Source organism: Mus musculus, chromosome 2, assembly GCF_000001635.26.
Source record: "Mus musculus strain C57BL/6J chromosome 2, GRCm38.p6 C57BL/6J".
Taxonomy (NCBI): domain Eukaryota; kingdom Metazoa; phylum Chordata; class Mammalia; order Rodentia; family Muridae; genus Mus; species Mus musculus.
In genome coordinates, this window is record NC_000068.7 from 104,634,444 (window position 1) to 104,658,781 (window position 24,338).

Genomic DNA, 24,338 nt, shown 5'->3' on the forward strand with positions numbered 1-24,338 from the left:
GGGATTGAACTTAAGTGGGCCAGTTTACCAGCCATAGACCTGACTGTTTTTCTAACCGTGAGTTAATGCACATAAACTTGTTGAGTGTCTGCTAAAGTCTGCTAAATGCTGCAGGTGTTACCAGGATTTTGTTTCTGACTTTAAGTCCTAAGAACTTGAATTGCTTCGACTTTAAAATTGTTACAAATAATGACCTTATTTCCAGATCCCCTTGTCTTTCTTTTATGTACTCTCCTTCAAAAGGATGTGGCATTTCCCACCACCCACTAAATCTTTTTTGTTTTATATTCTCTGACTACTTTGATATTACTTTCCTCCTTGTTCTCTTCTTATCTTGGTACTCTTTATGGATCTTCCTTTTCTCTGTCTGGGAATAGATAATTTAGAAAGAGTCCTGGTGAGGCTTGATGGCACAAGCACTAATCCCAGCACTTGGGAGGTTGAAGCAGGGAGAACTCTTGAGTTCAAGACCAACCTGGTCTATGTTGTGAGTTTAAAGACAGCCGTGGCTTCAAAGAAGAGATTCTGCCTCCCGACCCTCCACCCCCCCCCAAAAAAAATCAAAAAGTTTTTCATGCTTTTTTATCATGTCTTTATTAAGTCAATGTTGTTTTATTTGAAAATGGTCTATTTGCTGGCATGCATTTCTACCTTAGTTACAGTAATTTCATAATTTAATACAAAGTAACTTTACCATGCAACAGCTCTCAATAGTTCTCTTGTTTGTTCCATGGAAAACTGCTTATTCTGTTTTCCTCTGTATTGCTGGCCCAGGCCAATATTTCCCAATATATAAATAATAGCTATTCTTGTAACTAGTACTCACGGTACCAGAAATTCTACAGTCTCCTCTCTGATCTGTGAACCCCACCACCATTTTTCTGTTAAACCATTTTTTCCCATGATTACATGATCACCTGCCAGAAAAATCACAGTAACATCCAGGTGTTTTGTGTCCCATTTTAACTCTGCTTGGCTCTTTTGCCCTTTTTGTTAGATCTGCACTACAATTAGCCAACCTGTTTTTCCAATATATATTCTTACTTACATAGATATTTTTACTCTTCTACAGAAAACCTGAGACTCCTGTGTTGGCTTATACAAACCTGCTTCTTTCTCATGGTGGCCTGGATTCCATCTAGTCATTAGAGCCCTTACTTGTTACAAACTCTGCTTTTCTTTCCCTTTCCCCTGGATTTTATAGGATACAGAACATATACAGAGTAATTTAAAGTTAAGTTCATTTCTGTATTGTTCTTAATATTGGTTTTATGTTTCCAATTAAGTTATAAGATCTTTAATAGAATTTGGTTAAAATATTCTCATATCCACTTGGTAAATCACAAGAATACATGATGAACACTTTTTTGAGAGAGGTGTTGGGAAATCAAGTCTAGAACCCTGCACATGAAAAACATGTTCCACCACTTGAACTGCAGCTCCTAGCCTCAGACATTTTAGTTGACTTAGGAAAGTAAAGGGTTAAATAGTACTCTGGTTTGTACAAATAGTCCAAAGGGAAGTAAATTTAGTATAAGCATAACTTTATAAAAAAGAGAATAGTTTAAATGCACTTAATTATAATTCACAAGGGTCTGGAATATCTGGTTATGATTTTGTTAATCCGATTACAGTGAAGTGCTTAATGTATATGAGTCATCTGCCAGTGTGGCAACCCATTAAATCTTGTTCTGTACACCACTATGTTATGCACATTTATCTGTAACCTTTATCTTTTTATTTTTTATAATGTAAGCACTCTACCACTGAGCCATACCATACCCTTAGCACCATTTATAGCTATAATAGGAAAAGTATAGCTTTCTTAAGTAATAAATGTTATTATAAAAAAAATTAGGAACTATAGATTGGCAAAACTTACAAATTGCCTTTTTTCTTCAGTTGTTAAATTATCTTCACTACAACTGAAATATAACTCCATGAGGTAAGGCCCAATTCTGTCCACCAGTGCTTGGACATGAAGGTGGAGCAGGAAAGACCTGCCATATGGTGTTCATGTAGTTGCCTACTGAATACAGTTTGGTTTATTTGTACACACTCCTCTCTTTACAACTTTACTGTAAAACTTGAGTGAGGAACAAAGGAAAACTATCCCAACAACTTAAACAACTTAAAAACTTATTTGTATATACTTATTTATTTTGAGTAGGGTTTTGAAATACATTCTCCTTATATAGCCATGACTGTCCTAGAACTTACTTTGTAGGCGAGGCTGGTATGTGTGATCTTACTGCCTCTGCCTCGTGAATGCTGGGATTACAGGTGTGTATCACTATGCCTGGCCCATTCGCAGTCATTGTTTTGCAAATTCCTTTTTTGTTTTGTTTAAGATTTATTATATATGTGTGTGTGTATATATGTGAGATATATACATACACATACACTCATGTGTGTGTGTGTGTGTGTGTGTGTGTGTGTGTGTGTGTGTATGCTCTACCTGCATGCCAGATCCCAGGAGAGATGGTTATGAGCCACCATGTAGTTGCTGGGAGTAGAACTTGACCTCTGGAAGAGCAAACAGTTAAGTACTGAGTCATCTCTCCAGCCCCTGCACATTCCTTAAAACTGTTTATATTTTGTAATTTTCAAAGATACTTTTCACTGTATTAGGGTATTAAATTAAAAAATGTTCAAAATAAGGATTTATATTTAGGAATTTATTTGTTTTGAGGTTCTTGATTAGAGTTAGAATTTTTTTTTATTATTATTATTATTATTATTATTATTATTATTATTATTTAGAGACAGGATTTCTCTGTGTAGCCCTGGCTGTACTGAAACTTACTTTGTATACCAGCCTGGCTTTGAGCTAAGAGATTGCTTACATCTGCCTCCCCAGTGCTTGGATTAAACAGTTTTTCATAATTAGAATTTGATATCTTCACCCCTCAAACTCACATTAGTTTGATTCATAAAATGTATGAACTACACTTGAGAGTGGAAAGGATTCTGAGAGCAGGGTAGAAGTATAGATTGCATTTCTTTTCGTTATCACTGTAAGCAACTGCCATAAGAGATCCTGTTTGCTCAGTATTGTCCAAAAACATTTATTTTAGCTTCTTCCAAATAGTGAATTTGCAAAATCCCCAACAAAAATGTATAGACTGAGATTGTTTTGCCTGGTGTTTTGTTTTGTTTTGTTTGTGACAAAGGAAATGGACTTGCTATGAAGCCACTTGAACTTTGTGATCTAATTCTGTAGGTCTGTGTGGTTTGTTTTATATGAATGCAAGATATGATAAAGGCCAGAGCTGTTGGATCACCATCTCTAAGGATAATTAAGTTATTTTACAGAAGGGTGTGAAGTAGAATAATAAGATTAATGAATGTGACTGAGATTTTTTTTTTTCTTTTTAGACAAGGTCTCACTGTGTATCTCTGGCTGGGCTAGAAATTGCTATGTAGACATACCTGACTTCTCCAACCCCAACACACCCCCAGGTGCTCGATCACAGTAGTGTGCTACCTTGCTTGAGACTAATAATATTTATTAAATGTGCTTTTGTAGGTAAGGTATTTCTCACTACAAATTTGTACTTTTTTGATAATTGGTGGATTTTTTTCAGCACCTGGACCTTCCCGGTGTTTTATAATTTCAGTCCTTGGAATAGCCTTTTGAAGTGAATATTACCATTTCCTAAAATGTAAGTGGCAAGGCCAATGGTGGCAATGATTAAATAGTTGATACTGTATGATCATATTCTTTTCACTTTATTACAATGCAGATTTTATTCCCAAAGCAAATTAAAAATAATTGCTCAATTATTTTTGAAGAATATTTTTAAGGTGCTGCTGTAAAGATGGCTCAGCAGTCACTGGGTGTTTTCTAAAGGGCTTGAGTTGTATTCTCAGCCTTCACATGGTAGCTTGCAACCATATATAACTCAGCTCCAGGGAATCGGACACTTTCTTCTAGCCTCTAAGGGTACTGCATGCATGTGGTGCATAGACATGCATGCCACTAATACCTATACACATAAAATTTCCCTTCAAATTTTTATAATAAGCTGGGCAGTGGTGGTGCACACCTTTAATCCCAGCACTGGGGAGGCAGAGGCAAGCGGATTTCTGAGTTCAAGGACAGCCTGGTCTACAGAGTAAGTTCCAGGACAGCCAGGCCTACACAGAGAAACCCTGTCTCAAAAAAAAAAAAAAAAACAAAAAAAAAAAAACCCAAAAACAAAACAATAACAAAAAAAGAAATTATGATGGGAATTTGGCACAGTTAGAAAAGTGCTTGCCTTGCAAGCATAATAAGAATCTGAGTTTAAAAGCAAGAGAAATGGCTCAGGGTTAAGAGCATATATTGGTTCTTGTGAGTTTGATTTCCAGCACCCACATTAAGCAGCTCACAACTAGAATTCCAGTTTTAGGGAACCAACACCTCTCTGACTTCCTTGGTCACATAGAAACACATATATTCACATTAAAATATATGCTTCTGAGTTTAAATCCTTAGAGGCCACATAAAACTTGAGTACATCATATCTGGAATCTTAGGCAGAGACAGGTGATAGATCCCTGGCGCTCATTAACAGCTAGCCTAGTCCAGTCAGCAAACTTCAGGAACAGTGAGGTCCTGCTTCAAAACCAGGACAGAGGGGCAATGAGATTGTTTAGCAGGTAAGAGAGTGCTTTGCTCATGAAGCCTGATGATCCAGGTTTCATCCCTAGGACACACATGGTAGGAGAGGAAAGACTCCACAAGTCTTTGGCACATGTACATGCATACACACATGCATGCATACACACACATGGACACGGACATGGACACACGGGCTCTTATAAACAAAGAAATAACGAGATTATATCGCAGTATTTTTATCAAGGTTGGCTTACTCAGTATTTACTTGTTGAATTAATGACTGACAATCAGTGACCATGTACTAAGTGCCAGAAATTTAACTTTACATTTGTCAAAAATTTCATTTTCTGCTGTATTTGTTATGCTAATACCAATTAAAGAAATAATGAGCCTGGTGGTGGTGCACACCTTTAATCTTAGTGCTCAGGAGGCAGAGGCAGGTAGATCTTTGAGTTCCTTAGAACTCAGCCTGGTCTACAGATGGAGGACCAGGATAGCCAGGGTTACACAGAGAAACCTTTCAAGAGGGGAAAAAAAAAAAAAAAAAAGAGGAATGAAAAAACAAAGAATCAAAGAATTCAGGAGACAAGACCATTTTGTGTAGGGAAACAACAAATTATGCACAGACCTTTTGAGAACGTGCATACTTTATCACTGTGACAGTTCTGAAAACTGTTTAACAGCCTTTTATCCAGTCAATGTTTTTTTCATGGTCATAAAACATCATAAATGATTTTTGATCATTGTTTCGTAAAGATGAATTATGTTACAGACATTACTAACACATACTCATTTATCATGATCTTATGGAAGTCCCCCTTTAGCTCATGTAGCTAATTCACTTTGTATGAGTACACAGTAATCCATGATATGGGTATCGTAATTTATTATACTGCCTACATTGTGGGCATTTAATTTAGGCTATTTATGTTTGCAATAAATAGTCTTGTACAAATACTTTATATAATCTACTGCTTTTGTTTCTTTGAGATGGACCCCAGGAATGGAATTGTTGAGTCACTTTTCTTTGAACTGAGGTAGGGTTTCATGTGTCTCAAGTTGGATTTAAACTTGCTATGTAGCCAAGGACAGCTTTAAATTTCTGATCCTCCTGCCTACAATTCCCAAATGTTGAGGTGACAAGCATGAGCCACCATATCTGATTTATGTGGTGCTGGGAATCAGACCCAGGGCTTTATACCACTAGGCAAACATGCTATCAACTGACTGGGTCTTTTTATTGTTTTTTCTTTTAATGGCTGTTACCAGTGGCTTCCCTTAAAGGGTATGTCATGACTTGTCCACTAGTGTATAACTTTTCCTTGCTTGTCTTTGATAGAATTAATATCTTTTTTCCCTTTCTGTCTTTTGTTTAATTTGTTTTGTTCTTGAGATGGGCTCTGTCTACGTAGTCACTCTGTAGCTCAGACTGATCTCAAGCACACCATCCCCTGCTTATTACCCTGTTAAAGTTTTACCATTCTGGTGAGTGTAGACTGATACATAAGATCTTAGTTTGTCTTTCTCACTTTGGAAATTTGTACATATTGCCACATGTTTTTTAACTTTACCTCTGCTGGGAGTTGTATATTCATATCCCTGGATAGTCTCAACAATAAGTAATTTGGTTTTTCTGACCAACTATAAGAACTATAAATAATTTCATCTACATGTGGGAAGCTGGTGAGTTAAACTTACCATCTTTCACACTTACCTTCAACTCCACTTTAAGATGATTAGATTATGTATGGCCTTAGGTTTTATGGATGTCTCGGAGGGAAAAGACCAAGAAGCTGACCTGCACTGAGACTTTGAACCTGTTAATTTCTTTTCTTCTCTTCTCTTCTCTTCTCTTCTCTTCTCTTCTCTTCTCTTCTCTTCTCTTCTCTTCTCTTCTCTTCTCTTCTCTTCTCTTCTCTTCTCTTCTCTTCTCTCCTCTCCTCTCCTCTCCTCTCCTCTCCTCTCCTCTCCTCTCCTCTCCTCTCCTCTCCTCTCCTCTCCCCTCCCCTCCCCTCCCCTCCCCTCCCCTCCCCTCCCCTCTCTTCTCTTCCTCTCTCTCTCTTCCTCCTCCTCCTCTTCCTCTTCCTCTTCCTCTTCCTCCTCCTTAGATTTCTTTAGTTTTATGTCTATGGGTGCTTTACCTTTGTGTATGTCTATGCGCTACCAGGATACAGTGCCTATGGAAGCCAGAAGGTATCAGATTCTTTGGAACTAGGGTTGTGAGCTACCAGGTAGATGCTGAGACAAGTACCCTGCAAGAACAGCAAGTGCTCTTAACTGCAGCCCATACTGGGTTTTAAGAAACAACTAACCTGAACCAAATAGGCAGGCTGAGTGAGACCTTCCTACCACAGCATGTTTTCCTGGTTGCTTGGTAGAGGACTAACAGCAGCCTGCTTGCTGTCTATATCTACTCCTCACCTGTCAGATCTGCCAGCACAGCTCCGTGAGTCAGAGAACAAAATGTAGCAACCAGAAGAATGTAAATTAAAATTGACACAATAGGCTCCCAAAACAGCTACTGTAGAAGGACAATTGAAAAGTATGTGATTGATTGATTGATACAAACCTGATGCCAGAAACCATTTGTGAACCAAATACAGCACGGTAAGTAGGAAATAGGTCATACAAAGACTAATTGCTTGAAAGTCTAGCAGACAGACTTTGAATAAAGAAGTAAAGCTAACATTCTGAGTCTATAGTCAAAAGACCTTAAATAGAGAAAGAAAAAGGAACACTGAAAGACAAACCATGAGTTAAAAAGAAAATATCATTGTTTTGTTTGTATTGCTTTTGTTTTTCAAGACAGAATTTCTCTGTGTAGTCCTGCCTGGCCTGGAACTGGTTGTGTAGACCAGGCTGGCCTGAAACTCAGAGATCCACCTGCCTCTGCCTCCTTTGTGCTGGGGTTAAAGATGTATGCCACCGTGCCCAGCCTAAAAAGAAAACAAAATTTTTTTAGAGTAAAAAAGACATAAATTTACAGGTTCACAAACACTTTTGAGTTGGATTTAACACCCACTCTATGAGAAGTACCTATACTAGGCAAAGAATCTGAGACTAGATGGGTCATGGGCCTAAGGGGGAACTTACTACAATTGTTCTGACAGTGCATTGCAATAAAACGACCAGAGCAGAACATCACTTATGAGATTAACACAGAGACCCATAACTGGACAGTGTGCAGAAAATTGAGAGATTTTGGAGTATTCAGCCCCGCATGGGATGTCTTTATTGTATCTCTACCCTCAAAGCTCAGGGATCTAAGTAGAAGGGGTAGAAAGGTTGTAAGAGCCAGAGATGAGGGTAATTCTAAGGAAACGTCATTTTTCCAGACACAACAGGGCAAATGCCCATAGATCTCACAGAGACTGATAGGGTGCACAGACGTACACAAGCTCAAACCTGACAAAATCTCAGCACAGAGGAGGGGAAGTGGGTACAAAGTCCAATCCCAAACCAAAAAGCTGTTTGTAAATGATAGGTCCTGGGAGAGGGAGTGACAACATATCAGCCATACTCCAGAGTAGACCCCATACTCAGGAGTAGTTAGTTGGCTAACACAAATCAGGCTCCATAGTTTGTAGTGGCTTTTTTCTTCTTTTTTTTGTTTGTTTGTTTTTTGTTTTTGTTTTCTTTTTTAAGAGAGAGAGGGGGAAAATATGAAGTTGGGTGGCGGGAAGGATATGGGAGGAGTCTGGGGATAGAAAAGAATATGATAATTAGCTGGGCATGGTACCCACCTCTTTAATCCCAGCTCCCTGAAGACAGGCAAGTGGATGTCTGAGTTCAAGGCTGGCCAATCTACACAGTGTTCCAGGAAAGCTGGAGCTTCCACGTGAGACCTTGTCTCAAAAAAGATAATATTTTAGGAGTCTCTTGGACAATCCTGACCTACGGCTCAAAAGAGGGTTTCTCATGTTGAGTGTTGGGGTTTATGTTAGATGATCCAAGAAACTCCAAAAACATAGACTGTTGTTAAAGGCACTTCAGATGCAGGATCCAAAGACCCCTGAGTTGGATCTAAACTGAAAGCCATTTTCCTGAGGGCTAGCTTTCATGGTATCAGAGGTGCCTCGTAAGCTTCCAAAGGTCGGAAACAACCAATATTGCTACCCAGCTATGTTGCCTATGAACCACAGTGAAGTCCAGCATGGTACACAACCCTAAATGTGCAGTAGTGGCATACAAACCTTAGCACCAGCTAATATCTCTCTAATTGGACTTTAGACCTGTTCAATAATAGGGAAATGATGCCTGGTATTGAAAACCTAGGCACACTACACAAGGCTAGTGAATTCATGGATCTTGGAGGAGAACCTCTACTAAACCAGCACAATCCCTAACTACATTCTAAAGATTTTTCTATATAACCACAGAGAAGTGTAGTCCTCACTGCTTATCCAAGAAAATTCTCTTTGCCACAGAGACCAACACAGAAAACCACAATCAATCACATGTAAAGCTTACTGGTAAATCTGTAGCACAGCTGGACCTTAGAAGGGTTAGTGTGGGAAAGGGGATGGAAAGACTGTCTCCTAGGAAGCTGCACTCATAGGTTTACCAACATGACTGCCTAAACATTAGCTGAATTAGGAGGCTACTAATGAAAGCTCTGAAGTCCTCAGCCCTACACACAGAACTTCAGGCAACTAAGGAATGCTGAGAGCAGACAAGTAGTCTTCCCTGGGGAAGAGTTACCAGTTGGTTATCCAGTATCAAACGGCCAGTCCTGAAAATACAAGGAATATCAAACAGATTGAGCAAGTTGTGCTATATATTTAGGAATATCTATGTGTATGTAACAACAGTGAAAAAGTGCCATGAATTAAAAGCAAAAAAAAGGGTATATGAGGGGGTTTGGAGGTAGAAAAATGAAAGGAAAAAATGGTGTTTTATATATATACATACATACATATTGGAGATTTCTCAGTAAATTCCAAAAAATTGCTAGTTTAAAGGGCATACTTAATTCCAAGCAAAAGTTTGTGGCAGTTGTAATAAGGTGATAAGTGTTCACTTTGGAAACCAGTTCTGCCCTTCACAGCATGGTCCTGTGATTGGAACTTCTGGATCACATGTGTATACCCTCATACCTGACTTATTTGTTATTTTCAAGGAAAGATTTATAAGGTTGATTAAAAAATGGTCAAAATATTAGTCAAAAATTCAGAAAGAGTGTGTTGATATTCTAAAAAGAGCAACATTAATCCTTTTTTTTGTTGTTGTTTCTCTTCAGATTAAAGCTAAAAATTATGACAAGGTTGAAAAGGTAAGTTCTCTTAACTATATTTTGAAGTTTAAGAGTTTCTATATGACCAAATGGTAAATAAATATGGTACGAGTTGGAGTGGGGAAGAGTAAGGAACAAGGTCAATAAGCAAATTATGAAAATGCCTCAATGAAATTTATTTCATATGCCAATTTAAACTAAGGAAAATATTACAAAAGAAAAATAATTATATTTATTTACTTATGGCTCTGGGGAAATGAAAGAAAATGACTATACTTGTGAAATGCATGGGCATGATTTTGATTGTCTAAACTGAAAAGAGGATTATTTTTTGCCTTTAAAAAATTTTAAAGAATTTTTAATTTTGCCTGTGTGTGTGTGTGTGTGTGTGTATGCATGCACCACATGCATGCCTGGTACCCACAAAAGTAGACATCTGAACTGCTAGAACTAGTGTCATAGATGGTCATGGGCTGCCGTATAGATGTTGGGAATCAAATCAAGGTCCTCAAATCAAGGTCCTCAGGCAGTGTGCTCTTAACCACAGTGTCATCTCTCCATCCCTCTTATTTGCCTTTTAGTTATAAGAAAATTAATTCCTAAAAAGACTGACTTTGTTTTTTAATATGCTGTTTCATTCTTACAAATATGAAGTGTATTTACCCGGACGCTGATATTATTTTCTTATATTTAAAGCTATTTCAAAGATGCCTTATGAAGGTTTTGCACATTGATTTATGGAAGTGTTATCTTTCATACGTCAGAGAAACCAAGGGTAAACTGCCCAGCTACAAGTAAGTGAAATCATGGTCTTAAGAATGCATAGTGAATACTTTCAAAAGTAAATTGCAAAATCTCTAATGTGCATTTAAATATAAGTAATTAATTAGAAACCACACCCATTAATGCGGAAGTGTCTTTCTTTCTCAGTTTTCATTCTCTCTTGTAGTTTCTAGCATCCCTCTGAAATTGATACTTTTATTAAATGTTGTGATAATATTATTATTTGTTAGAAATTTAATGGCCTAAAAGTGATGCGATTGTCTAGATGATCTTTTTATACAAAATTCTCTATATTACTTTGTCCTTATGTCTGAATGTGCACACGTGTGTAAGTCATAGGTATAATTGCAGGACTTGGATCTCTTTTGCCACCAGGAAGGTCTAAGGACTCAGGTCATTCGCATATACCTACTGAGATATCGCCCCAAGATAATATTTCTGATAACTGCTTTATTTCTATGTATTCTTCCAGAAGGCTAACACTGTAAAGAATAAAAACTATGCATCCAAAGTTAAAAAAAAAAAAAAAAAGAATGCATAGTGAGCTGGGTGTGGTGGTACCTCCTACAATCCCAGCACTGAGGAGACAGAGGCAGGTATAGCTCTGAGTTTCAGGCCAGCCTGGTCTACAGATTGAGTTCCAAGACAGCGAGGGCTACACAGAGAAACTCTGGAGCAGTGGCTGGTATCAGTGTATGTTGTCTCTAGATGCAGTCATCTCCACATGCCTCACACCGGCTCTGTCTCTGAACTATAGTTAGGAAGAAACTAAGTACTGAAAAGTCAGAATTCTCCAAGAAATCAGGAAATGTGGTTTAAAGAAAGCCACTGGCACTTATATTCCACCTAAGTACTGACTCATCTAAATTTTTCTCTGCTAAGCACTGTGCATTTACAACATGATAGCACTTTTTTTTGACAGGCTTGTCAAACTTTTTCAAGAAGCTTTTTAATGCTCATCTCAGCACATACTTGTGAAGTTATATGGTACCGTGTGCCGCTTAAAATATCTAACTCGATAGTTTACTCTGTTCTACAACTGACACCTGCCTGTCTTCAGTGACTCTAACTTGGATGTCCTCTTATGTGTTTTGATAATAGTTTTAGGTTTTGATTGGCTCCTGATTTGTTTTCAAAAAAGGTCTTGCTTTGTAGCTCAGAGTAGTATGGGGTATATACTACATATCCCAGGCTGCCCTTGAACTCACTATGTAACCCAGAATGGCCTCTAACTCAGGGTAGTGATCTTGTCTCAGCTTCTTGGGATAACAGGTATGGGCTGTTATACCCAACTGGTAAAAAATTTTTTAAAGTATTTTTCATGTTCATTTCAGAGAAAAAATGGCTCAAGCTTATGACTTTGCACTAGATAAAATTGGAATGGAAATTATGTCCTATCAGGTAAAGTTCAATTAAATATCTACACAAGGGCTGGGAATATAGTTCAGTAGTACTGTACTTACCCAGGATGCATGGGACTCTGGGTATACACCTAAAAGTGAAAGTATCAAGAAAGATATTAACTTTTTGTTTTATTTCTTAGATTTGGGTGGATTACATCAATTTCTTAAAAGGAGTGTAAGTATTGTCTTAATTTTTAATATATAAACAATTGATTTAGCTATAATACAATTAATGATATTTTTATCCAACTTTAGGGAAGCTGTAGGATCTTATGCAGAAAATCAGAGAATAACTGCTGTCCGAAGAGTTTATCAACGAGGTTGTGTTAATCCAATGATCAACATTGAACAACTCTGGAGAGACTACAACAAGTATGAAGAGGTAAGCCAAGCCCGAGGGTACTACAAGCTGGCCATTCCAGTTATTACCTATTGTAAATGCAGAGATGAGCTTCTAGTGTCAGGTGCCTGAATGTTGGTGTTAGTGTCTGCTGCTGCTACTGGCTGTTGTTTTGTTGCACATGATTAAATCCTAAGCTTTATGCATATGAGGGAAATATCCTATCATTGAACTGTATATTCCTAGACACTTTGTTTTGTATTTATTCTGATAATTTATTTTTTAAATAGTACTACAATAAATATTAATTTGTAAGTATCTCTGTGATATGTTGGCTTCAAGTCCTTTTGATCACTACTCAAGAATTGTATAGCTGGATCATATAGTAGGTCTATATGTAGCTTTTTAAAGAAATCTGTATGTTGAATTTTGAATTAATTTACATTCCCACCAGTAGTGTATAATTATTCCTCCTGTCCACATCATTGCCAGCATTCATTGTTTGTTTGCTTAATGACTGATTTAACTGGATAAGATAGAATCTCATGATTTCATGTCTATAAAAATTCTAGGGCCAGGAGCTAGAAAGATATACCTCAGCAGTTGAGAGTACTGGATGCTCTTCCAGAGTTCCCAGGTTCAATTCCCAGTACCACATTGTGGTTCACAACTATTTGTAACTCCAGTTTCAGAGAATCCAGCTCTTTTTTATGGCCTCTGTGGGCACCATCCGTGCACTGGTACACAGGCATTGCTCAGGCAAAACAATTATGCACATTTTATTAAAAGAAGAACGTGAAACAAACCAACTCTTGTCCAGTAAGATGGCTCAACAGGTAAAGACACACTGCCATGCCTGATGGCCTGAGTTCAGTACTCAACCCACATTATAAAAGGAAAAAGGCCACTGCTGGAATTTGTTCTCTGACCTCCAGCATGTGCTATTGTATGTGCACCCACCATCCATCCACACAAAGTAAAGTGAAAATGTTTCCTATTAATAGAATTGCCCAGCCCACTCACAATTGACTAAGTAGATACTTTTGTAGGGATGAAGGAACACGTGTGTCATGATGTGTGTAGAAGTCACCGGACAGCTATATGCAGTCAGTTTTTTCCACTGTTACCTGGGTTCCAGGGATGGAACTCAAGTCAGCAGGCTTTTATGACAAGGGCTTTTACCTACTACACCGTCTCTCGTTCACGTCTACTTATTCTTTCCAGGCTGCATGTGTAGTTTAGTGGTAGTGTTTGTTTAGTTACCTAGCATGCGGGGGGCTGTGGGCTTGGTTTGCAGAACTGTAAAAAACAAATATTTTAAAGAAAAGAAAAGAACAGTTAATAATGATATTTTTCCTTAGGGTATCAATATTCATTTAGCTAAAAAGATGATTGAAGATCGGAGTAGAGACTACATGAATGCTAGACGTGTAGCAAAGGTATGGAATTTTATGGGCTACTTTAATTTAATGTTAACTGAATCATTAATTAGCGAAACTTTTCCATCTGATATTACTCATGATATTTTCAATCATTTCAAGTCTTAATTAATAACAGCTAATTATAGCTAATAGATACCTGTCTGAGATGATGATTTTTGGTTTGGTTTGGTTTTGTTGAGGACAGGATCTTTCTATATAGCAATGGCTGTCCTAGAACTCATGAAACAAACCAGTCTGGCCTCACACTCATAGAGATCAATTTGCCTCTGTCTCCTAAGTGCTAAAATCAAAGGCATGGAAAAAATGATATAGTTAAATTGAATATTAAGTTATAGTAAATGACAAAATATATGTTGGATTTGGAAGAAATTGTGTGTGTGTGTGTGTGTGTGTTGTGTTTATGTTTACTGAGCATCATCTCACCTAAGGATTCCCACACATTAGGAAATGTTTTACTACTGAGTCACATCCTCAGTCCAAAAAGTATTTTATTCGTTTGTTTGTTTGTTTGTTTTTTAAGCAGTCTTGCTATGTAGTGCTGACTGCCCTAATACTTTGTAGCCCAGGCTTCCCTTGAATTCCTGACACTTTTCCTGTGTCAGCAGCCTCCCAAGTGATAGAATTACAGGCATGCGCTAGCGTGCTTGGCTAGAAACATTCTTCAAAACAGAGATTTACATGGAATTATTGAAGTAGTTGATATTCTCCCTTCATATTTGCTTATCTGAAAATTGTGTTACTCTGTAGTCAGTGTATTTATAATACAACATAGCTCTCTGGTACAGATTTTGTGCTGTGTACATACCTTTAAGTTGACAATAACAGTGCTGCAGAAACTCACTCACTCATGCTCTTTTACATCACACATCTGCAGGGATAGTCTATGTTATTCTGCTGACCACTCCGAGGTGTCTGGTTTGGTTTTATAATACTCTATTATGGCTTTCCTGACTCCTGGGTGTTGTTTTGTTGTTTGAATGTTGTTTGAATTCTGTTTCTCGAGACAGGATCTCATGTAGCCCAGGTTGACTTGAAACCCACTGTGTATTTTCAGATAACCTTGAATTCTAAAATCATAATAAAAAGTGATATTAGGGGTAAGAGAGCAAACATTTTAAACAAATTGTTTCCAGCTGATGGAGTAACTCCCTATATATCTGAGATGCTCTAGGCTCATCAACAACCTTTAAATGTTTGTTTAGGAATACGAGACAGTCATGAAAGGTTTGGACCGCAATGCTCCTTCAGTGCCTCCTCAGAATACTCCTCAAGAAGCTCAGCAAGTGGACATGTGGAAGAAGTACATCCAGTGGGAGAAGAGCAACCCTCTTCGCACAGAGGACCAGACCCTGATAACCAAAAGAGGTAACCCGAGTAGCCCGCGAGGGACTCCAGCTCCTGTCTCTGGGACTGTTTGGTCTTAGCCTCATGGACTCTCCAGCTCTGCTGCTGCTTCTCCCACCCACCACTCTTGCCTGTTGCTCTGCAGGTTAGGCTGGCTTCCAGCTCACTGTGTAGCCCCGATGACCTCCAACTCATCCTCCTGAATTAACTTCCTGGGTGTTGGGTCACAGGAATGAACCACCACGCCGAGGAGGCTGCAGTTTGTGTTTTATTGTTGTTTTGTTTGTTTGTTTTCTGAGTCCTGTGGGTTTTTTTTTTATTGATAATCATTTCTATAGCTCTACCTTCATGATCACTTTCCCCTGGTTTTATTATATTCAATCTGATGGTAAAATAACCCAGCAAATTGTTCATCTTATATACTATACTTTTTAGTTCTATGAATTTCCAGGAAATGTTTATAATTTTAATTTCTTTATTGAGATTCATGTGTCATAATGTGTGTGTGTTTGTTTTGTTTTACATTTTAATTTTTAATTGTATGCATGTTATGTATGTTTAAATGTATGTGTATGGATGTTTTGGCTGAGGGAATGTCTTTGTACCATTTACATGCCTGGTGCTCAAAGAGACCCAAAGAACCCTCTGGAATTGGAGTTACAGATAGTTATGGCTGCTGTATGGGGGTTGAGAATCTAACCCAGCTCGTCTTAATCTCTGAGGCATCTCTCCTGCCTCTGTAATGTGTCTTCTTTAGATGCTTGCATAGGATTCTTTCAATAGCTGTGAAGTCCTCCTTGGCTCATTCCTTCAGACAGTGGGCCTTTGTGAGATCAGTTTCCTTTGACTTTTAACTGTCACTTTTTCATGTTTTGTTACCCATATAATTTTTTCTCTTTAAACATTTTATAAATATATGAATAATAGGTTGTAAAGACTGGAGTCTGTTGTCTTCTCTGAGTTCTCTTTAAAAGGAAGTTGAATTATCATCTGTTTGGACTTTGTATGATATGAACCTCACCTCTGCCCTGGCCCACTCTGGTCTGACTCCTGCTTTATTCTGTCATGCACATATGTGCAGGGGTTTTGTCATTTGTTTGTTTTGTTTTGTTATTGTTTTGGCTTGGGTTTATTTGGGGTAGGTGCTTTATTTCAGTTTTCTTATATAATATATGTATATGAAAACATATAAACGTAGACACATTGATGGAGATAGAGAAGTGCTAGGGATCTAACTCAAAGTCATATATAGATGTATATGCTAAGCATATGCTCTATCAAAGAGATACTTTTTGTTTTCAGTTTATAATTTTTAATTTCAGAAGAGTTAGTCTTTTGGGTTCTTTTTTTTTTGTTTTGTTTTGCTTTATTGTTTATTTCTTGTTTTTCAAGACAGGGTTTCTCTTTGTAACAGCCTTAGCTGTCCTGGAACTCACTTTGTAGACAAAGCTGGCCTCAAACTCACAGAGATCCATCTACCTCCATCTCCCAAGGGCAGGGACTAGAGGTGTGCACTACTGCTGCAAATCTCTGTTACTGCTAGAATGGAATTTCACTGAATTCTTCAATTTTGCAGGCTCGCTTAATGGCAGGACTTTATGAGTACTGTTTCTTTGCCTACATCTATTTTGGGGGCTTGGAGATTAAAGCCAGAACCATCTACATGCCAAACAAGAATTGTACCACTGAGTCACATTTTTGGCAACGTCTGCAGATTTATACACACCCTTCCCTCTGTCCTATCTCTCACTGACTAGCTTCTGACACTCTGGTCTTCAGATACTAGTCACTTAGTGAAGTTACTCAGGATTTCTTTCTTCCTGTGTTTTGTTTCCTTAGATGTGTGTGTGTGTGTGTGTGTGTGTGTGGTCAGAGGACTTTCATCATGACTGTCCTCTGTGTAGACTATGTCCTTCTTAAATGTTGGAGTTAATTATCACTCATTGTTAAAGACCATGCCTGAGTCTAATAATCTAGCTGTGGTGCTTGTGATGATATTGTTAGTGCCTTTTATCTTAACTGATGTCGTGTGTTTGTCTTCCCTTAGTTATGTTTGCCTATGAACAGTGCCTCCTTGTGCTGGGCCATCACCCTGATATCTGGTATGAAGCTGCCCAGTATCTGGAACAGTCGAGTAAGCTGCTTGCAGAAAAGGGGGTGCGTATCCCTCCCCATCCTCTTTTTCCTTTTGTGATTTTAATCTAGCAATAAGATTTACTGACAAATACAGCATCAGTTTTAGTAATAAAGTTTAAATACTGTCTATATTTAAGCACATGCAGGCAAAACAATAAATGGCAGAAGGGGAGGAGAGACTAGACATGGCTGTGGGTAGAATGTAAGGAAAGTAGAGTGGTATGCATGGATGAACATGCCATAATAAAACTCATTACTTTATATGCTAAATTTATTAAAAAGTTTCTAGCCGGGCAGTGGTGGCATATGCCTTTAATCCCAGCCTGCTCTAGAGTGAGCTGAGCACCAGGGTAACCAGGGCTACAGAAAAACCCTGCCTCAAAAAAAAAGGGAATATTTAAACTTATGTCAGTGTGAACTTTAGTAACACTCATAATTCCTTAGAATTAAAATTTGATAGCTTTTAAAACTATCAAAATGACTTGTCACTTAAAGCACTTAAATGGTAATTAATTTAAAGTATGGGGGCTGGAGTGCATAACTGGGTGGTAGAAGTTCCTGGCCCTAGAAACTCTCTTCTGCTCAGAACAAGAAGAAATCCTTAGTAATTGTATAATCCTTAAGCGCCAGTGCGTATTTGTTTCACAGTAAGCACGTTTTAGCTTTGACTCCGCTGCACGGCGTTACTGAGTGCGTGCTTTCTTTTCCTCTTAGGACATGAACAATGCCAAGTTATTTAGTGACGAAGCTGCTAATATTTATGAAAGAGCCATAAGCACGTTATTAAAGAAGAACATGCTCCTTTATTTTGCATATGCAGATTATGAAGAGGTGAGAAGAGTCAGAAGATTGGGAACTGAGTTTGTGTGTGTATGTGCGTGTGTATGTATTTGTGTGTGTATCTGTGTCTGTGTATGTGTATGTGTATGTATGTGTGTGTATCTGTGTCTGTGTATGTGCGTGTGTATGTATGTGTGTGTATCTGTGTCTGTGTATGTGGCCCTCAAACTCATGATTCTTCCTAAACCTGGTGAATACTAGAATTTTATCTACTGCTTACAATTTTACTGCAGGACTAAAATTTTTTTCTGGTAGCCTCTTTGTTTTTGTAGCCAGAGATGGTAACAATAAACAGTTGTGAGTCCTTGAGTTCATATACGTTTATGTGCAGTGTAGGTGTCTTGTGTGTGTTGTGGGAGCAGGAGTACAGTCTTCAGGTTCTGTAAAGCTCACTTGTGAGTCTATATTAATATTCACTTCTCTGCCGCTTTAGAGTCGCATGAAGTATGAGAAGGTTCACAGTATATATAACAGACTTCTGGCAATTGAGGACATTGACCCCACCTTAGTGAGTAACCTAACTCTCTCTTTCCTACCATCATAATCTGACTTAATATAACAAAAATTTAATTCCTTTTTTTTTTTTTTTTTTTTTTTTTTTTTTTTGGTTTTTCAAGACCAGGGTTTCTCTGTGTAGCCCTGGCTGCCTGGAACTCACTCTGTAGACCAGGCTGGCCTTGAACTCAAAAATCCCTCTGCCTCTGCCTCCCAAGTGCTGGGATTAAAGGCGTGAGCCACCATTGCCCAGTTTTTTTTTTTTCTTTTTTTCTTTTCTTAAAATTTAATTCTTATATAGAAAGAATCATTGTACTTATGTCTTATTAAATCATGGGACCCTCTATATAAAACACTGCTGGGCATTATGGCTGACACTTGTAATCTCAGTATTGGGCAGTGTAGACAGAGGGCAGGAGTTCAAGATTATCTTTGAATATATAGTTTTTTAAAAATATTTATTTATTTATTATATGTAAGTACACTGTAGCTGTCGTCAGACACTCCAGAAGATGGCATCAGATTTCGTTTCAGATGGTTGTGAGCCACCATGTGGTGGGATTTGAACTCAGGACCTTTGGAAGAGCAGTCGACTCTCTTAACCGCTGAGCCATCTCACCAGTCCCCTGAATATATAGTTTAGTGGAGTCTACAGAGAGAATTCCAGGTTCTGAACAGCCAAGGCTACACAGAAAAGCTTTATCTTGCAAAAAAACAAAAAAGTATTAGTAGTGATCACTGTATGACCTTCTGATGATAAGAAAAAGAAAAATCACTGCATTATACAGAATAATTATTAGAATAATTTTGTGTTATATAAATTATGTCATAATAAAAATTAACATCTGTCCCTAATGCCTGGTGAAAGTAGTTTATAATTCTATTCTGTAGTTTCTTTTTTTTTCCCAATTTTTTTATTAGATATTTTCTTCATTTACATTTCAAATGTTATCCCGAAAGTCCCCTACACCCTTCCCTACTCTGTTGTTTCTTATACCAGAAACATTAGCATAGAACTCAGTGCCGTGGTAGTAGATGCTGTGAGGAGCATATTCTGCCTAATTTGTAGAATATAAATATTTTCTTTTCTCATAGGTATATATTCAGTATATGAAATTTGCAAGGAGAGCAGAAGGTATCAAATCTGGAAGAATGATATTTAAAAAAGCAAGAGAGGATGCCAGGACCCGCCATCATGTCTATGTAACTGCAGCCCTCATGGAATATTACTGTAGCAAGGTAAACACTGGCATGTTATGTCAGTGAATTCTACACCAGCAGGTTTACACAGGAAATTGCCTTATCCCCCCCCGCCCCCCCCCCACACACACACAGAGAAGTCCTACTTTTTAAGTAATTGAGCTCCATTTTGTAAAGGTCTTAAGTTTATCTGCATAAAATTACATTGATTTTTTTTTTTTTTTTTTGGTTTTTTTTGAGACAGGTTTCTCTGTATAACCCTGGTTGTCCTGGAACTCACTTTGTGAGTTGGCCTCGAACAAGCTGGCCTCGAACTCAGAAATCCGCCTGCCTCTGCCTCCCGAGTGCTGCGATTAAAGGCTTGTGCCACCACGGCTGGCTCTTTTTTTCTTTTAATTGATTGATTGGTTATCTACTGTAGATGATGGAACCCAGGGCCTCCTGCATTCTGGATAAGCTCTTACAATTTTTTTCAGGCATGTTGTGGGGCAGTGTTCAGGGATTGAAACTTGGTGAGTTTGAGTTCTACCACTGGCTGACCGATTCCAGTTCACCCTTGGTTGTTCCTGTTTGTTCATTGGACTTTGTTTTGTTTTGAAGCACATATCACTAAGTATCTCAGGCTGGTCAAACTCTTGATCTTCCAGCTTTGGCTGTAAGCTCCAGTACTAGGAACACAGGCAGTGCACCACCACAAGCAACTGTGGTAAATATCATAGACAAGATGCTGACATTGGCTGTGTTATTTTGTTTATGGTCCTGCTGGGGATTGAACTCAGGACTTTGAGCAATCTAGGCAAGTGCTTGGCCACCAAGCTGTCTGCCCAGCTCTGTTCTCAATTTAAAAGGACAGGTTCTTGTTTCATTCCCTAGGCTTGCCCTGAAGTACAAGCATAAAACTCATACTCTGAACTTAACCCCATGTTGTTTTTTACTTAGCTCACCAATTTTAATTCTTCTGTGCTTTGCCATATTTAGAGGTTGTGGGAATATTTCCTTGTTTTTGTTTTTTGTTTGTTTTTTGTTTTGAAAAAGTATCTTGCCATGTAAGCTAAAATGACCTTGAATTTGTGACAATCCTCCTGTCTCTTAATCTTTACTGCTGAGATTATAGGTGTGCACCACCATGCCTACTAGATTCTGTAGTTTTGGGGTTTTTTTTTTTAAATAAAGATTTATTTATTATTATACATAGGTACACTGTAACTGACTTCAGACACACCAGAAGAGGGCATCAGATCTCATTACGGGTGGTTGTGAACCACCATGTGTTTGCTGGGATTTGAACTCAGGACCTTTTAGAAGAGCAGTCAGTGCTCTTACCCACTGAGCCATCTCTCCAGCCCTAGATTTTGTAGTTTCAATATTCTTTTGTGTACATTGTCTGGCATTTCATGGAAACCAGTACTGTCTTTTCTTCTAGGACAAATCTGTTGCCTTTAAGATTTTTGAATTGGGACTAAAGAAATATGGAGACATTCCAGAATATGTTTTGGCTTATATTGACTATCTCTCTCACCTCAATGGTAAGTTGATTCTAGACTCTACCATGATTTTGTGGTTGTGTGTGTGTGTGTGTGTGTGTGTGTGTGTCTGTGTTGGGGGGGTGGGGGGGTTAAGATTCACTTACTAGTGTTTTGCCTGTATGTCATGTCTGTGGACCCGTTTTTTTTTCATTGCCCTTGGAGGCCAGAAGAAGGTATTGGATCATTTGGAACTGAAGTTACAGTCAGCTGTCAGCTGCCATGCAGGTGTTGGGAACCAAACCTAGGTCCTTTTGAAGATTAGCATATGTTCTTAACTCCTGAGCTATCTCCAGCCCAGTCCAATCCCGCCATGGTTTCTTAACATTAAACAATCTGAAATTATGTTTGGGTTTGGGTGGCTTTGTTTTCTTTTTTAAAGTGTTGTAACTCCAACATCCACCAGAAACAGCTACTTGATAGGCAGGCAGGAAATAGTGGCCTATCAGCCATGAATTCAGTATTTTCCTTCTTAGACAGGGTCTTACTATATACCCCTGGCTGGACTAATACTCGCTTTGTAGACCAGTTTGGCTTTGAATTCACAGAAATCTACCTGCCTGCACGTTTGTCAACATGCCCAATTTATACAGTGCTGGCACTGAGCTCAATGTCTTGTGCATGCCAGGCAAGTGCATAAGTCAGGGTTCTCTAGAGGAACAGAACAAACACATACATGTATGTGTTTGTATGTGTGTATGGGGTTTATGAGAATGATTTACAGGCTGTGGTGTGCCTACTCCAACAATGGCTGTCTACCAAGGAAAGTCTAAGAATCCAGTAATTCTTAAGTTCATGAGGCTGGATATGTCACCTGGTCTTCAGTATATGCCAGAATCTTGAAGAAGTAGACTCTAATGCCAGTAAAGGAATAGACTGTCCAGTGAAAGCAAGAATAGGTCCTTTATATAGGCTGCTACCATAAGGTGTGGTCCAGATTAAAGATGGATGGTCATACCTCAAAAGCTATGGGTATACACAGGTATACCCAGGCACTTGGGTTTTAGTTCATTTCAGATGTGGTCAAGGTAACCCCCGGAAAGCCATCATAGCAGGCATTCTACCAACTAAGCTATCCCCAGTCCTATCAACCATGGAGTTACACTCCCTGAATAACAGGAGATTTTTTTTTTTACACTCCACAGAGTGATTCTGAATCAGAAAGTGCTACCACAATTAAGTGGAGCTGCAAAGTGAGTTAAGAGACAGAGTTGTCTGTGTTCCTCTCTGGCTACTCTGTGAAACTCATCTCTTGTCTCCCAGGGGTAAACAGATACTTAAAACCTCTCCAGCTAGTAATTGGTGAATAGCTTTGCCCAGTGGATGGGAAGCATGGAGAACAGTGGCAGAAGAAGCCTGTAACCACCAAGCCCAAAATGACGTGTGAGGCTATGGGGTGAATCTGTAAAGAAGCGTGTTCATTGACATCTTTATTTCCCCACTTTGTTGGATAAATAGTAATATAGCCATTCTTTATGCTAAATAATTACCCATGTGTCTCTATAAAATTATTATAATTATTAATAGTTCAGGAGATATAATCTTGGGGCGGGGGGACAACTAGAGGAGCTTGAGAAATGACCCAACAGTTAAGAACACTTGTTGCTCTTGCAAAGGACACAGGTTTGATCCTCAACAACCACATGGCAGCTTGTAGGTAGCCATAGCTCCAGTTCTAGGGGATCCAAAAGGCATGCACATGGTACATATACATTTATGTAGGCAGAACAGTCATGGACATAAAATAAACCTGAAAAATAAAAGAAAATGATCTTGTATGAAAGCTGTTTTAAGAGAACTCGTATTTACTTGTCAGATTAGGTGTGTAAATTTAGAACTGTACTTTCCCCTTTATAGGGCTGAGAGCATCAAGTCGAGCGTTTGCATGCATTTAATTTATATATGGAGTATGGGAAGCAGTGATTGTGTACATGGTAGAGGTGAATGTGAATGTCACAGCAGAGCCCTGATGACGCACAGCGGGGCGTGACGATGACAGCCCAAACTCCAGAGCTGTTCTGAGACTGCTAGTTATTGAGCAAATGAGTGTACCAGTGCTAAACAGCGTGCATGCCAGATTCCAGAGGCTTAATTCTAACAAAAAATAAGTAAGAATGTAAAATATTATAGTGATTTTCATGTTGTTTACATGTTGAAAAGACAGTTTGGACGTGCTTGGCTATACTTGATTAATTTTACCCTCTCAGTATGGCTGGCAGGGTTTTAAATGACATTCGACTGCATTCCACTGTGTGGCTGTGATATCCTAGGACTCAGAGAGAGCACGTGAACTGGGTCGTGAAGATGAGCAATAGTTAGCCAGATAAGGAGAACATGGTGAGCACTGAGCAGGGAGGAGGCCGTGTGGGACAGTAAAGAGGATGTCAGAGCAAAGCGGTTACAGCAAGAATAAAATGTAATAGTAAATAACAGTTTAAACTGTGAGACGGGGCAGATGGCTCAGCAGGTAAGAATATTGGCTGTTCTTCTAAAGGACCCAGATTTGAGTCTCAGCACCCACATTGTGGCTCACAACTCCAGTTTCAGGGGACTCCACACCCTCTTCTGGCCCCCACAGGGACTGAATGCAAGTGGTGCACAGATACAAATGCAGGAGAAACACTCATACACAACATAAAAATAAGTTAAATTAAAATTTAAAAATATACCAAGTCACTTGGTGTGGTGCATCTGGCTTGATGCCATTTCTTTGGCTAAATTCTCATGAATTTATCTTTTATATGCACAGCCAGTAAATTGAATGTCTGTGCTAATAAAATAACCAAACCAGTCATGATGACGGATTTAAACATAGTTTATTTTGGTATAATTTAGACATCATGAATGTATTTATTTTAATTGTTCAGTTCAATTATTGCTAGACTCTTAAGTTTGAATTTTCAAGAAAACTCTTGCTTTCACTTACAAATGAACTCCTAATACTTAAAATTTAATCCAGTTAGTATTTCTTGTTATTTTTTGAAAGACAAAAT

General features: G+C 38.5%; 1 protein-coding gene across 1 annotated transcript in view; it reads left to right on the forward strand.

Annotated features, from left to right (window-relative positions):
• Cstf3 (cleavage stimulation factor, 3' pre-RNA, subunit 3) overlaps nt 1-24,338 on the forward strand; it is a 74,942-nt gene that overhangs the window by 43,960 nt on the left and 6,644 nt on the right. Inside the window, exons 4-15 of the mRNA NM_145529.3 lie at nt 9,846-9,878; nt 10,536-10,633; nt 11,957-12,023; nt 12,166-12,200; nt 12,281-12,407; nt 13,727-13,804; nt 15,010-15,172; nt 17,199-17,308; nt 18,002-18,118; nt 18,561-18,635; nt 19,718-19,861; nt 21,246-21,348. Coding sequence (NP_663504.1) covers nt 9,846-9,878; nt 10,536-10,633; nt 11,957-12,023; nt 12,166-12,200; nt 12,281-12,407; nt 13,727-13,804; nt 15,010-15,172; nt 17,199-17,308; nt 18,002-18,118; nt 18,561-18,635; nt 19,718-19,861; nt 21,246-21,348 — 1,150 coding nt within the window. The remainder of the gene's footprint in view (nt 1-9,845; nt 9,879-10,535; nt 10,634-11,956; nt 12,024-12,165; nt 12,201-12,280; nt 12,408-13,726; nt 13,805-15,009; nt 15,173-17,198; nt 17,309-18,001; nt 18,119-18,560; nt 18,636-19,717; nt 19,862-21,245; nt 21,349-24,338) is intronic.